Below are 16,377 nucleotides of genomic sequence, written 5' to 3'. Positions count from 1 at the left end.
TGTCATATGTAAATTTAATCACCTCACTTGTCTTCCCAATTTCCAGATCATTATAAATATGATAATTAGCACCATTCCCAGAACAGATCCCTTTGGTACTCCACTTTTCACCCTCCTCCACTGAGAAAAATAGCCGTTTAACACTACACTCTGTTTTCAATCCATTAACCAATTTCTAATCTACAATAGAATGTTGCCTCCTGTTCCATGACTTTTTAAATTTTCTCAAGACTCTCTCATGAGGGACTTTGTCAAAAGCTTTCTAAAATCTAGATACTGCATCAACTGGCTTACCTTTATCCACACGTATGTTCATGCCATTAAAGAAATGAAGCAAATTGGTGAAGCATAATTTGGCTTTGCTGACCATGTTTGTCTATGTGTTCAGTAATTTTATTATTTACAATAGTTTCAACTACTTTGCCCAGCACTAAAGTCAGGTGTACTGGTCCATAATTTCCCGGGTCACCTTGGAACTCTTTTTAAAAATTGGTGTTACATTGGCTACCCTCCAATATTCAGGTACTATGGACATTTTTAACTGGTTACAGATCACTAAGAGCAGATTAGCAATTTCATGTTTGAGTTCTCTCAGTTCCCTGTGATGCATACCATCCAGTCCAGGTGATTTACTATTCTTTAATTGGTCAATTTGGCTGAGTACATCTTCTAGGTTCACCAGTATATTTTCTAGGTTCATCGTCTCCTCCGCATTGTCACCTTTGAAAACCATTTCTTGTTAAGGTAAATCTTTTACATCTTCTGCAGTAAAGACATAAGTAAATAATTCAATCTCTAAGCTGTTTCTTTGTCTTCCTTGAGTGTTTCTTTTGCCTCTATAATCTAATAGTCCCATAGATTCCCTTACAGGTTTCTACTTCTGATATACACAAAAATGTTATTGCTATGAGATTTTGCTTCAAATTCTCTTTTAACCACCTTTATCAATGCTTTGCATCTAACTAACAACTCTAATCATTTGGATCTAACATCTCTAATCATTTGGATCCTTTTTCCAGTTCTTCAAAGATGTTCTTTTGGCTCTAGTAGCCTCTTTTTAATCATGCTGGATGCTGTTTGCTCTTGTTTCCACCTTTACAGATACTTGGAATACATCTAATCTGGGCTTCCAAGATGGTAGTCCTAAACTAACAGGCCTGGTTTGGTTTTCAGAATAATTTCTGTATTTTGGTATATGTAGTTTGCAGACTAATGTTAACAAATATAATGAATGTTAATTGTGAGAATCCTGAAAGCCAAATCTGACTGTAGTACAGAGGGGTCAGTACTTCAAACCATGTTTTACAGAAATTGCCTCACTTAGTAATTCTAAGTCTCACACATAAAGTCTGATCTGCATTTTAATCTTATAAGAAACTTGGGAATTTTTCTCATAAATGGGAGCAGGAAGATAATTTTCTATACTGTATATTATAAAATGCTGGAAATTTACTTAAGTAGCATGTTTTAAAGCCTTTCCAATACAGGGAAGAATAAATACTATTCTTGGATCTCAGAATTCATTAAATACTGGTCTTTTGTCAGCTGGGGTCGATGGACAGACATACTCTCTCATGGGCGCTTCAAACGGCAACTAACTGAACAGGATGTAGAAACCATCTGTCGTGCCATCCTGGTTTACTGTCTGAACCATTACAAAGGGGATGAAAATATCAAACGTTTCATCTGGGATCTCATCACACCAACAGAAGACGGGCAGACACGTGCCTTGCTTAACCACTCAGGTGGGGCTGGTGATAACAGTACAGTGTAGTCAATGAGAACTCAAAAGAATCTGTTCCAGTTGTAGTGGTACACCTGTCACTTGTGTTCTAGAGTATCAGCAGTAACTGGTGAATTGTACTTGCTAAGTCAAGTCACCAATAAAACTGGAGAATGAAGAAAAATCAGGTCTGGTTTTCAATAAAACCAAAATATCGACAACAACCTGATTCTTCATCCAAATATTTGCAAAACCTCACATCAGTTTTCATTATAGATATTCAGGAAATCAGCCTTTTGAGTAGTTATAAGAAAAGTTGAATAGAACTTGAAAAGAAAATCAGCAGTGATGAGGGTTATGGTGTGAGGAGTCAAGGGAGGGGGGGTGTTTCTACTTAGAATGGGAAAATGGTGACAGGATAAAATGCAGTGAGAGAATGAGAAACGTTGGGGAGGGACATGGCTTGTAAAACTGTTAAGAAAAATAATCAATGTTTGAATCCTGAGGGTATGTAAGAAAAAATGCAGTAGTAGCAATGTTGTTGTTTCAACTAGGAAGTTTTCTGTACATTTGTGTAGAGAGAGAAATTCCGAAATTATAATGTCTACATCTCTAATAGATGAAAATCTGAGCCTGACCATGGTAGAATTTGAGCCAATAGTCACCAGATATTTATGCCAGAGATCATGGAAACCAAAGTTGTTTCCTGACATCGATGAAGATAAGTTCTAGTCTAAGGAAGGAAATCATACGTAGCATAAAATTCAAGTTTATCCTCTTTTTTTAACATTCTGTTTTATTTATTGGCAGGACTCTCTGCTCCAGTGCCCCGGGGGAGAAAAGGAAAGAAGGTGAAAATACAGAGTGCTCAGCCCATGCTGCAACATGCAGACTGGCTGACAAGCTGCAACCCAGACACCTTATTCCAAGAAGACAGCTACAAGAAACACCTCAAACATCACTGTAACAAGTAAGTAGATTGCACAATCATATTCTAAATAATTTGTTCTCTTATGTTGCTTTGATTTATTTATATATATATATATATATATATATATATATATATATATATATATATATATATATATATATATACATACACACACACACACACACACACACACACACATACATACATACATACATACATAAACTGGAAGAAGAATCCAATTCAGGTTTGAATTGATAAATGCTAAGAAGCATTTTAGTGTAGGTGTTCAAATATTTTGAACACTATAGATGGTATTTTGTTACTTTGAGGGGTGTGGTGTAGATAATATTTTCAAATGCTTGTTTTGCCCCTCAGTAATTGTCCTTTTTAAAAAGAATCTGAGGGATTTGCCTGCTTGCTATACTCATATGTAGTAAATCTTTATATATATATACACACACACACATATATATATATATATAATCATATACTATAGCCCTTATATTAATCATCCATACTATCATTTATGCTAGGACAAGCAGACAGCATATTCTCACATGTAGGTGATGTAGTCGTGAATGTTTGTTGCTTTTCAGATTTTTCATATCCATGGAGCCCAGTACAGACATTGAATAGTGCACCGACACTTTAAGAATTAATAAGCTTTTAGACTGCATGTGGTGTGGTGTACATGCACCACACCACAAGACAACGGCGCGCGGTTTTCTGCAGAGTGAAGAAGTGATGTTTTCTAGTGCTGCATTGCCTTCCCTCAGCGCAATCGTATGTGAAATATAGTTTCACAACTTTTTTCTTTGAAGTTTTGTTTTGTTCGTATTTTTTTGTTTAGTTTAAAAAAAACACAAAGCCCCTAAAAACTTATTTTGGTTCGTTATTTTTTTCTTAGTCCTCTTTGAGGTCTGGCGTCTCGTTTTGGGTGGTGGTTTTTTCTTTCAAAAATTGAGTTTAACTTAGCCGCTCAAATTTTCTTGTCCATGTCAATCATCGAGCAGGTTTAAAAAGTGCTGTCGGTGTCCATGGCATATTTCCATTGCCAACCTGCACAACTGGTGTATCCAGTGTTTAGGGCCTGAACATCGGGTGGACTCCTGCATTCATCATCCTACCTTTCAGAAGTGTTTGTTGAAGGCCCGTCAGCTTCAGAAGGAAAAGATTTTCGGTTCACTTATGGAGGAAAGTCTCAATCCTTGATACTGACGGTGCCGGCATCGGCCATTCCTGCCTCTGGTAAGCCTGCTAAGAAGCCGACCACTTCCTAGCCGGCATCAAATGCCTCTTCAGCATCGAGTCCCTCGACGAAGGCCAAGCCTCGACACCGGTGTTCTCCTTCAGTACAGGCTGTGTCTCCTATGGGGCATGCATCCTTTTCGAAGTCTCCCACCCCTAGATATCCTGCTGTACCATTGATACCCCCTCAGTCTCAGATATCAGTGCAAGATATTCGATCCAGGGTCGATGACTTTCTGCACAGAGAGATTGGAGACATGTTCAAACTAATCTCCATGCCAGTGTCCACACCAGTGGTCTCAAACTCAAACCCTTTGCAAAGCCACATTTTGGATTTGTAGGTACTTGGAGGACCTCAGAAAAATAATAGTTAATGTCTTATTAAAGAAATTTTGCATGAGGTAAAACTCTTTATTTATAAATCTTTCCTTTTGGCTAAGTCTTAATAATAATACTGTATTGTAATTTATAGCTAAAGAGACATATGATCAAGAAACTGTTTTATTTTGCTTTTGTGATTATGATAAACATACCAAGGCCCTCAAAATAGTACCTGGAAAGCCGCACGTGGCCCCCCGGGCCTCAAGTTTGAGACCACTGGTCTACACTGACCTCACCAGTACTAGCCCAGCCCAGCTCAAGCGTAGCTCTCACAGGCCACAAGGTGCTATGTTGGAGTCTGCTCCTAAATGTCGCTCTGCTTCGTATTGACATTCCTGAAGTTGTCAACGCTTGCCCTTGGAGCGTCATTCTGCTTCTTGAAGGCATCAACGCTCTCTTTCCCTACACCAGCAATCATCTTCATTGGAACATCAGTCAACATTGAGGCATTGACGTCCTTCAGCACATCGAGATTCTGCATCAAGGCATTGAAGGTCTTCATCGAGACACCGGAAAGCTTCTTCAAAACATCGAAGCATCAACGATTTTCTAAACATCGACGTTTTCCATCTAAATATTCCACCTCGAAGTATGCATTGGCTAGATCATCACTGCACGATCTCCATCTTCAGCTTTAGGTTGTCATCGCAGAGATTCTCCAAATCTTGATCAGTACTCTGATTTACTTCCAGATCATAGTGACACAGAATGGGAGACTAATTTATCAGCACCTGAGTTGTATGGAATACCTTCAGAACCATCTCCACCATCACCTAGGAGATGATCACTCAGGCAATGGAGTAAGGAGCGTCCTATAAAATTAGAAGAAGACATTGAACCTAGAGCTGACTTGCTGGAGGCATTAGACTTTGATGAGCCCCCAAAGAGCTTTTGAAATTGCTACTTCACAGTCTTTTGAAGTAGTCTCTTCTAAAAAAAAAAAAAAATGGGAGACTTCACTATCAGAGTCTATTGCTCCTAGGAAGCTGGACTTGCTATAAAGGATTATTGCATGTCCAGGGTTTGATAAACCACAGCTCCAATATCAATTGTTGCTCTTAGAATCCACTCTTAAAATGTCATTTAGTTCCAGAGCAACAGCTCCTCCAAGTTGTGAAGACAGAACTATGGACAAGTTTTGTTATCGATTATATTAAAATTCAATGCTATCCAACAGATTATTTTATTTTATTTATATACCACTTATATCCTAAGTGGTTTACATTCAGATACTTTATCATATTTCCCTATCTGTCCCATTGGGCTCAAACTCTTTCTAGTGTACCTGGGGTAATAAGGGGATTAAGTGACTTGCCCAGGGTCGCAAGGAGCAGCGAGGGATTTGAACCCTTAACCTCAGGGTGTTGAGACTGTAGCTCTAACCCCTGCACCACACACTCCCTACAGTTTTTTCATGTCCTTTTATTTCAAGCAGTTAGTGAAATTGATATCGGTTTTTGAGCAGTAGATTCCACCAGCTCATCTTCCTGAGTTCAAACACATTACTCATGCCCTGCTGCAAACCAGAAAGTGCATAGCTCACACTGCTTTTGACGCGTTCAAACTGACATCCTGACATAGCTATGAGGCACCTGGCCTGGTTATGAATCTTCGATATGGACATCAGTCAACAAGACAGCTTGGCAACATTCCATGTACAGGAGAAGAGCTTTTTGGAGAAAAAGTAGTCTGCCACACAAAAGCTTACTCTGCGTGAACAGAGTTGGAATACTCTTAACAAAACCAAGGTGTTCCAATCCACTAAGCCTGCTCAGAAATCATCTTCTTATACTTATAAGAGATGGTATCCTGCTTCTTCTTCAGTCAAACCACCACCTCAGAAGAAACAGAGGCAGCAAAAATCTGAAAAGCAACAAACATTCACGACTCAAATCCAGCTCATTCTTTTTGACCTGCTTCCAAAGGTCATAGACCACACAATACCTTTACAGCCTCTTCCTCTTCCCATCAGAAGTCGTCTTCAATCTTTTTACCCACAATGGACTCTCATAACCAATGATACGTAGGTCTTAAAAATCTTAGAGGAGGGGTATGCTCTTCATTTTGAATCCATTCCTCCAAACTACCCTTCAAGAGAGTCCTCTCTTACTCTCAGCAGGCGTCCCTTCTTCAGGAAATAGACACTTTGCTACAACTCAATGCCTTAGAGAGAGTTCCTCCTACTCAGAAAAACCAAGGGTTCTATTTCAGGTATTTTCTAATTCCAAAGAAGACGGAAAGTCTATGCTCAATTCTCGACCTCCAAAATCTCAACAAATATCTCATCAGGGAAAAGTTCCACATGTTATCCCTTGTGACATTATATCTCCTTCTAGATCAAAATGAATGGCTATGTTCTGTAGACTTCCAAGAGGCATATATGCGCATCTCCATTCATCCAGACTACAGGAAATTTCTCTGCTTCCGAATAGCTCATCAGCATTACCAATACAAAGTTCTCCCTTTTGAACTAGCGTCCTCTCCAAGAGTTTTCACAAAATATCTGGTGGTTATAGCAGCAACACTCCTGTCTTATGGTTTCCAAGTGTTTCCCTATCTAGACGACTAGCTAATAAAAGCCACATCTCCTCAGGCAATTTGCTTAGCAACCAAAAGGCCATAGATCTTCTTCAATAGCTCGGATTCAAAGTCAACTTTCCAAAGTCTCAGCTACAGCCCTCTCAATATCTCCAATTTATAGGAGTCATACTAGATACCAATCATTTACGAGCTTATCCTCCTCAACAGAGACAAGACAACATCTTTCATCTTTGTGATCAAGTCTCCACTTTGCAAACACTGCCAGCCAGAAAGATGATGAGACTTATAGGTCACATGGTGTCCACAGTCCACATTACCCCCTTCGCTTGACTACATCTCAGGGTGCCTCAGTGGTCTCAAGCCTCCGACCCCTTATCCAAGAAGATCAAGCTCACTTCATCACTTCAAAAATATCTTCAGTGGTGGATGAACCCTGTCAATCTTTCCAGGGGTCTCTTTTTTCAAGTTTCTCCACATCAAATAGTTCTCACCACAGATGCTTGGGGTGTTCACCTGGATGGCCTCAAGACACAAGGTTATTGGAATTCGCAAGAAAAATCATTGCATATCAACCTTCAAGAAATTAAAAGCCATTCAAAAGGCTCTTGTCACTTTTCAGAATATTCTTATGAAATCAAATTGATCTAGTTCGAATGGCCAACCAAGTTGCAATGTATTACATCAAACAAGGCAGTACGGGCTCTCTTCTTCTATGTCAAGAAGTCCAATGCTTCTGGGATTAGGCAATTCCTCGCAACATGTTTCTAAAGGCTATACTGTTTATGTTCAGGGGAAACAGAATATTCTGGCTGACAAGCTCAGCAGATTTCTCCAGCCACACAAGTGGACTCTCAACTCCAAAGTACTCCATCACATCTTCCAGTTATGGTAACTCCTCACATAGACCTGTTTGCATCTCTCCTCAATCACAAGCTGCCTCAACTTTGCTCCAGACAATACTTTCCACAACGTCTCGAGGCAGATGCATTTCTTCTGGATTGGATGAACAAATTCTTAAATGCATTTCCATCAATCCCTCTCATTCTGAAGACCTTGGCTAAACTCAAGAGAGAATCAGCCACATGATCCTGATAGCTCCTCGGTGGCCCAGACAACCTTGGTTCTCTCTTCTACTTCAGCTGATTGTCAAGGATCCGATTCCATTACAGATCTTTCCATCTCTACTCACACAGAGTCACGAATCCATGTTACATCCCAATTTGAAGTCTCTACACTTGACAGCTTGGTACCTTTTGATGTAACTTCAACAGATTTTTCATCTCTGATCCTGTTCAAGCCATTATTGCTGCATCCAGAAAACCATCTACCCAGCAATGCTATCAACAGAGGTGGGCACGTTACCTCCTGTTGTTCTCTTCATCACCCAGAACCTTCATATTCACTTTCTTCAGTTTTGAATTGCCTTCTCCAGCTTTCCATTTCTGACCTAAAAACCACTTTGGTCAGAGTACATCTCTGTGCTATTAGTGCTCCTGTCAATGATAAACCTCTGGCCACTCTGGTTTCTAGGTTTTTGAAAGCTCTTTTCAACTCCAAACCTCTGCTGAAACTGCCTCCAGTTGTCTGGAATCTTAATATAGTCCTTACCAAGTTGATGAAGCCACCATTTGAGCCACTAGCATCTATTCATCTCAAGTTCCTCATTAGAAAGTAGTTTTCTTGATCACAGTCACTTCTGCTCATCGAGTTAGTGAACTTCAAGCATTGGTTTCCATCCCACCATATGTAGTATTTCACTATGACAAGGTGGTTCTATGCACTCATCCTAAATTCCTTCCAAAAGTTGTCACAGAATTTCATCTGAATCAATCCTATTGTGCTTCCAGTCTTCTTTCTAAAGCCTCATTCTCATCTGGGAGAAGCAGCACTTCATACATTGGACTGTAAGCATGTCTTGGCACACTGCCTTCAAAGGACTAAACCACACATGACTTCATTTCAACTGTTCATCTCCTTTGATCCCAACAAACTGGGCCGACCAGTCACCAAGAGAACTATTTCCACATGGCTAGCAGCCTGTATTTCCATCTGCTATGCTCGGGCTGGGTTGAACTTGAGGGTTGTGTTATGGCACACAAAGTTCAAGTGATAACGGCCTCAGTGGCTTTCATACGATCCACTCCCATTGATGAAATTTGCAAAGCAGCCACTTGGTCCTCCACTTTTCACATCTCACTACTGTCTAGAATCCTATTCCAGATGAGATGGTCTCAAGTAGTATTACAGAATCTATTTTCTTCTTCTTATTGGCCAATTCTTCCTCCATCCCATTGCGGTAAGCTAGGGTGTCCCACATGTGAGAATATGCTTCCTACTTGTCCTAGGATAAAGTACAGTTACTTACCATAACAGGTGTTAGCCAGAGATGGCAGGCAGATATTCTCACATTCCTCCCACCTCCCCTAGTTAGCTTCTTATGGAACTGAGGTACCACGAGCCCTCGTCAGGCAGGAAGGCACTCATGCAAGTGCGATGCGGGCATTCTTAAAGCTTATGAACTCTTAAAGTGCCAGTGCACTTTTCACTGGCTGTACCGGGCTCCGTGGATGAAGTCACCCACATGTGAGAATATCTGTCTGCTGTCTCAGGATAACACCTGTTATGTAAGTAACCGTGCTTTCTCCCAGCTTAATAGCAAATATATTAAAATGTCCACCCACAACCTCAAATTGTCTCCTGCCTGAATAAAGACAGAGTGGTAAAGTCGAGAGTGATGCTGTAAATACAAAGGATAGCCTAGTGTGTGGCACATAATATGAAGTGTGCATTGCAGAAGTGGTGTTGTGCCACTTCACTATGTAATCTCTTAAGGGATGGAGGTTGCACTTGCTGGGTAACACACCGCTTTAGGTGAATCTCTTCATAAAAGTGGTTGATAAATCCCAGCACATAAACATGTGTTCTTAGATCACAGTTTATCTAGTATACTCTTTGTGCATATCAAACATTGGGGATATTCATTGCCTGCTGCTGCTTAAGGGCTTGAACTAGTCCACAGAGTGTCTGGAATCATGTCTAACTTAAGAGAATATTCTGAATATTCTTCCTATTTTGTTTAATAATTCCTAGTTCACTTACCTCTTAAAACTTCTACTGCATATACATAGTAAGTATGGAAGTGGGGTAGATTTACCATTCCTGGGCAATGGAGAGATTTGGGGGAGATGGAAGCAAAAAAGTTTTGTTTGATCTGGGCCAAAGAACCTTTGTCTCCCCCTTCCTTCTCCTCCTTTGGCATTCCATATTGAGGGTTTATTGCAAGGTAGTAAAACCAGGTTTTATATCTTGTTTATTCTTATAACTTCTGATGCGCTTCCAAAAATGGCATTAAGGCAGCAGCTGAGGAAATTTTATGAGATAATGAAGCAGAACAGTTACTGAAAGCCATCTGCTCAGTTGTTTACAAACTTGCTTCAATACTTCAGAGGCAGTGGTGTGGTACGTGTCTGAACTTCACAAGCTGTGCTAGGTAGGACTAAATAAATGTGCCTGGGCTGGGCTGAACCCAGGCGCGCTCTGTGCAGTATAAGTGGTTGCCAGGCAGGCCTGTTGGAAGCCAGCAGAAAGCACCACACAGAGGTGATTATGTGCCACCATCTGTCATGCTTCAAGCCTACCATACAGCATGGCTAATCAGCCTTGGCAGGATGATGGATGAACAGCAGCAGCTGCCAAAAGTTACTGTTGGCAAACAGTCTTGAAGTTGAGAACTTTTTTCACCCTCCTCCCACCCCAACTTCGTCTTTACTCTTCAGGGTCCTGCTGCGTGTCCGCATGCTGTATTACCTAAGACAAGAAGTCATAGGGGACCAGGCAGAAAGAATCTTAGAGGGTGCCGACTCAAGGTTGGTGAAAATGCAGATTTATTCTCTTCCTAATCATAGTGAGCGCTGTCATTTGGCTCTGCTGTTGCATGCTGCCCTAAGAAGGATTTCATATTCCTTCATCTGCTTTCATGTTATCTATGAACTGGTTTGGGGATATGGTTGTATGGTGGGAGAAGGCTTTGTTTAAGATTAGTCTTCTGAATTGGCCAAATATTTTTTCTTTATTTTTGTTTAATGTATATATCTGTACATATGTCTTAATTTTTTTCCCAAAATTTGCTACAGTATTAACTACACTTGGGGCCTCTTCTATTAAACTGCGCTAGCAGTTTCTAGTGTGGAGAGGCATGCTGAATGGTCTGCGCTGCTCCCAACGCTCATAGGAACTCTATGAGCGTCGGGAGCAGCATGGGCCATTCAGCACGGCTCCCCGCACTAGAAACTGCTAGTGCAGATTAATATAAGAGGCCATTAGTGTAAATTGGCATGATAGATTTTTCTACTGTTGGAAAGGATATTTAAAATAGAATGCCACCATTTGGCTGGATTTTTGCCTTTTGGAGATATAGAAATTTAAGGTGCCTTCATAGGAATAATTCAAAATAATATGGCATGTTAAATTTACAGGATATAAAATACCTATCCTTCTTCTACCATCCCAGAAAGCAGTTTTCACTTTCCTTTTGCTCTCTTCTTCCGTGCTTCTCTCCGGAAGTTTAAAGGAGGTATCTGGAGTAAGTTGGCTACATGCACTAACACAATTGTCTCTGCAGTGAGGTGGATATTTGGATACCCGAACCTTTTCATGCTGAGGTTCCTACGGCCTGGTGGGACAGAGAAGCAGATAAATCCCTTTTAATTGGCATCTTTAAACATGGTATGTGACAGCTCAATGTGAGAACAGATATGTTGTATGATTTTTATGCTTGGATCTAAGTGTTTCATATATATTGAAATAGAGAAGAGCTATTGGTTTCTGCTGCACTGTGCTAGAGTGAAGATGAGCTTTCAATATCAGATGCTGTTTTTACATGTTTGCTTAATATGTAGGAAGAAAATATTTTTTTTTCCTGGCTGTAAATAAAACATGGCCATATTTTGTTTATTATAATAACCAAGTAGCAATATATATCTCTATAAAACTTTGCTTCCAGTGCTGTTTTACTCACTAACTCCCTGCCAACCAGTGTCAAAGTGGATGGTGGGCTTAACCTCTGCTATTAATCTGTACAAGTGCCTCCTGGGCTTTGTTCCAAGCAATATTTCACAAATGTCAGCACTGAGAACCCCCGGCTCCCTTGAGTAGGATGCAGCCTTGTTAACTTTGAAAAGGCTGGGGATGCAGAGTTGGCATGATATATACAGTGAGCGATTCCTGATTATAATCCCAATTCTCCAGAGGTCGCCAAGGTATTCTCAACAGCCCAGCCTGACTAAAGGGGAGAATGATGGCTTTTAAAACCTTTCATGATTACAGTTTGGCTTGAGGCTCTATGGCAGTTAGGAGAGTAGTGTGTTCTATAGACCCTAACTGAATTGTGCTATTCTCTCTTGTACAGGCCTGCTCCAATTTACATGGACTTAGCTCAGGAGTGACTAGTCTTATTTATTTAAAAAAAAAAATCATTTTCCTGTATGCACTGTTGGAACCTGCCATTTTCTATATAGTTTTGGCCAGTTAAAAACAAACAAAAAAACAAAAAAGCTGAAGAGGAGTGGTCTTACTGACGCAAATCATCCTAAATTTAATGCCCAGGACAGGTTTGAAGGCTTTATATGTAACCCACATACAGTCTAGTGATGAGATAGGGGTAACAGGCGCTAACAGTATTGAAGCTAGGTAGACGCACTGAAGTAGATGCCATGGACTGAATGCAGAAATATAGAGGTCATAAAGGAGCTAATTAAAATATTGGTTTCAATTTTTCCATGTCCCAATTAATACTGAGGTTCAAAAAAGAAGATCTGGAACCCCTGTGATAATAATCTTTAAGGGATCGTGAGGGGGAGGGGTTGAAAATTTACTTGAAAAATGTCAAGACAGTAAGATGGTAAATTCGTTAGGTTTCTTTACAAATTTTTATTTGGATTTTAATGTAGCATACAACTTACATGAGTAAATATTAGGTGTTAAGCTGTATTATACTTAGGATGTATTTCTGTAGATCTGATTTTATAGAAGCTGATTATCTGGATATCCAATTGTCCAGATTGCTTCAGGGATTTCAGTTTATATTTGAGTTCCCCTGAAGTACCATTCCTATCACTTTCCCTCCCACTAATGTTCCTCCTCTGCTTCTGCCATCAAACTAGCCTCAACCCCCCACCCACCCACCCCTGCCCGAAACTGGAGACTTTCCCCACCATCAGCAATCCTACAAGAAAAGAGAGCATTCTCCCTCCCTCTTCGAACAGACACCATCAACCCCCCTCTTGGACCCAGAGGAAGGATACCAGGCCTACCTTGTTTCCCTTGTTGTCTAGCAGCACACTGGGGCAGGAGTGACTCCCATTCGCTTCTGCCCATGCTCTTTCAGTGATGAAAATAGCTGCCAAGACTTCCAGCGGCAGTCTTGCGAGGCTACTCATAGCCTCATGAGACTGCTACTGGAAGTCTTGGCAGCTATTTTCATCACTGAAAGAGCATGGGCAGTAGCAAGTGGGAATCGCTTCTGCCCCAGCGTACTATTAGACCAGTAAGGAAACAAGGTAGGCCTGGGGTCTTTCTTCTGGGTTCGGGAGGGGGTTGGTTCGGAGAGGAAAGGTGGATGCTTCCTTTTCTTGTCGGGGGGGGGGGGGGCGCTGACGGTATTTTTTTTAAACAATTATTAAAAGCAAAAAAATAATGTCCAATCATCAAGATTTTTGATTATCTGGACTGCTCTCTGCTGAGGTTAGTCTGGATAATTGATGTTCTACTGTACTTCTATTTTTGTGGTTTGCATAGGAATATATGCATTGTGATCTGTAAAGCCTAGTAAACTTGATGGCAGATAAAGGCCAAGTGGCCCATCCAGTCTGCCCATACGCAGTAACCATTATCTCTTCCTCTCTCTAAGAGATTCCACGTGCCTATCCTAGGCTTTCTTGAATTCAGACAAAATCTCTGTCTCTACCACCTCTTCTGGGAGACTGTTCAATGCATCTACCACCCTTTCTGTAAAAAACTATTTCTTTGGATTACTCATGAGCCTATCACCTTTTAACTTCATCCAGAGCTTCCTTTCAAATGAAAGAGACTCGACTCATGCGCATTTACATTATGTAGGGAGTGTGTGGTGCAGGGGTTAGAGCTACTGCCTCAGCACCCTGAGACTGTGGGTTCAAATCCCTCGCTGCTCCTTTTGACCCTGGGCAAGTCACTTAATCCCTTCATTGCCCCAGGTACACTAGATAGAGTTTGAGCCTACTTGGACAAATAGGGAAATATGATAAAGTACCTGAATGTAAACCACTTAAGATATAAGAGGTATATAAGTAATAAAATAAATAAATAAATTTAAACGTTTCTATCATATCTCCCCTCTCCCGCCTTTCCTCCAAAGTATACAGATTAAGATCTTTAAGTCTGTCCTCATACGCCTTATGACGAAGACCACATGCCATTTTAGTAGCCTTCCTCTGGGCCGACTCCATCATTTTTATATATTTTTGAAAGTGCTGCCTCCAGAATTGTACACAGTATTCTAAATGAGGTCTCACCAAAGTCTTATACAAGGGCATCAATACCTCCTTTTTCCTACTGGCCATACCTCTCCCTATGCATCCTAGCATCCTTCCAGTTTTTGCCATCATCTTTACAACCTGTTTGGCTATCTTAAGATCATCACATACAATCACATCCAAGTCCTGCTCTTCTGTCCTGCACATAAGTTTTTCACCCACTAATCTGTACCATTCCCTTGGGTTTTTGCAGTCCAAATTCATGTCCTTGCATTTCTTAGTATTAGGTTTTAGCTGTCAGATATCAGAACATTCTTCAAGCTCCGCCAGGTTGGTCTTCAAGTTTTTCACAACATCCTGGGTGTCTACTCTATTGCAGATTTTTATATCATCCGCAAAGAGACAAATCTTACCCGACAGCCCTTCAGCAATATTGTTTATAAAAATGTTAAAAAGAACAGGCCCAAGAACAGAACCTTAAGGCACACCACTGGTAGCATCCCTTTCCTCAGAGTGATCTCCAGTGATCACTAATCTCTGTCACCTTGCACTCAACCAGTTCTTGACCCAGCCTGTCACTTTGGGACCTATCCTGAGGGCACTCAGTTTATTTATTAGACATCTGTGTGGAACACTGTCAAAGGCTTTGCTAAAATCTAAATACACCACATCTAGCACACATCCTCTATCCAATTCTCTGGTCACCCAGTCAAAGAAATTGATCAGATTTGTCTGATAAGACCTACCTCTAATGAATCCATGTTGCCTCTGGTACTGTAATCCACAGGATTCCAGAAACTTGACCATTATCTGTTTAAAAGTGTTTCCATTAATTTGCTTAGAAAATAAAAAAAACTCTGTGGAGTGACGATGTTTCCAAATGGACTTTATTTGAAAGTATCAAAGTTCCAAAGGTACACTAAAATCATCCACATAAAATAATTCCATCCACATAAAAGTAAATCATCCACATAAGAGCCTTAAAGGACCTAGTCCGCTAGGGATACAGGACCCAACACGGTCTGCGTTTCGACAAATAAAGTCTTCTTCAGGGGTCCCTGGGGGTCCTATAAAGGTGAGTACGTGGGAAAAATTGTGTGGTGAACCGGAAGTGAGACACTGCTTGCATTTGCAATGGATATTTTGGGGTCAATTCCTTTTGTTTTTTCCATTAATTTGCTTACCACACAAGTCAGACTTACCAGCCAATAATTCCCTACTTCTTCCTTACTTCCACTTTTGTTTTTTTTTGTTTTTTTTTTATTTATTGAAAATAATGCAATTAAAACAATCTTAGTTATACAATTGTGTACAAAACAATACATTAACTCATTTCATATCTTATTTCACAACCGATGCTAAGAAAAATAAGCTATAATACCTAATATATCTCATCCCTCCTCCCCCTCCCCCCCCCCCCACCTTGGTGAAGAGACATGTGCAGGAGATTTATAATTCATGGAATAAAGTTATATCCTAGAGGTCAATTGGGGTTGCCATTTTGAGAATTATTCTGAATTTCATACGCACTTCAAATGGTGTTATAATTCTGTAACCAATATCTCCAATTCTCTGGTCACCCAGTCAAAGAAATTGATCAGATTTGTCTGACAAGACCTACTTCTTGTGAATCCATATTGCCTCCAGTCCTGTAATCCACAGGATTCCAGAAACTTGACCATTCTCTGTTTTAAAAGCGTTTCCATTAATTTGCTTACCACAGAAGTCAAACTTACCGGCCTATAATTTCCTACTTCTTCCTTACTTCCACTTTTGTGTAGAGGGACCACCTCCGCCCTTCTCTAGTCCTCCGGTATCACTCCTGCCTTGAGTGACTTATTGAAAAGGTCAGTCAGCAGCGCCATCAGAACTTCCCTAAGTTCCTTCAGCACCCTTGGATGTACACCATCTAACCTCATCACTTTGTCTACCTTTAATTTAGCTAGCTCCTCAGAAACACAACCCTCTGAAAATCCATCAGGGTCTACCACTCATCCATCCCTATTCTTGTTTGTCTTCTGCAGTCCTGCTCCTGGCAGTTC

At 40.5% G+C, this 16,377-nt stretch overlaps 1 protein-coding gene across 9 annotated transcripts in view; it reads left to right on the top strand.

Annotated features, from left to right (window-relative positions):
- CHD7 (chromodomain helicase DNA binding protein 7) overlaps window positions 1–16,377 on the top strand; it is a 616,542-nt gene that overhangs the window by 497,939 nt on the left and 102,226 nt on the right. For all 9 annotated transcript variants that reach the window (XM_033933452.1, XM_033933447.1, XM_033933448.1 and 6 more), the window contains 4 exons: window positions 1,546–1,745; window positions 2,534–2,693; window positions 10,601–10,690; window positions 11,446–11,549. In XM_033933452.1, the coding sequence (XP_033789343.1) occupies window positions 1,546–1,745; window positions 2,534–2,693; window positions 10,601–10,690; window positions 11,446–11,549 (554 nt within the window). The remainder of the gene's footprint in view (window positions 1–1,545; window positions 1,746–2,533; window positions 2,694–10,600; window positions 10,691–11,445; window positions 11,550–16,377) is intronic.

The sequence above is a fragment of the Geotrypetes seraphini genome, chromosome 2 (assembly GCF_902459505.1).
Source record: "Geotrypetes seraphini chromosome 2, aGeoSer1.1, whole genome shotgun sequence".
In the NCBI taxonomy this organism is placed as follows: domain Eukaryota; kingdom Metazoa; phylum Chordata; class Amphibia; order Gymnophiona; family Dermophiidae; genus Geotrypetes; species Geotrypetes seraphini.
The sequence above is the reverse complement of the archived record's forward strand: the minus strand, read 5'-3'. Positions and strand labels throughout refer to the sequence as shown.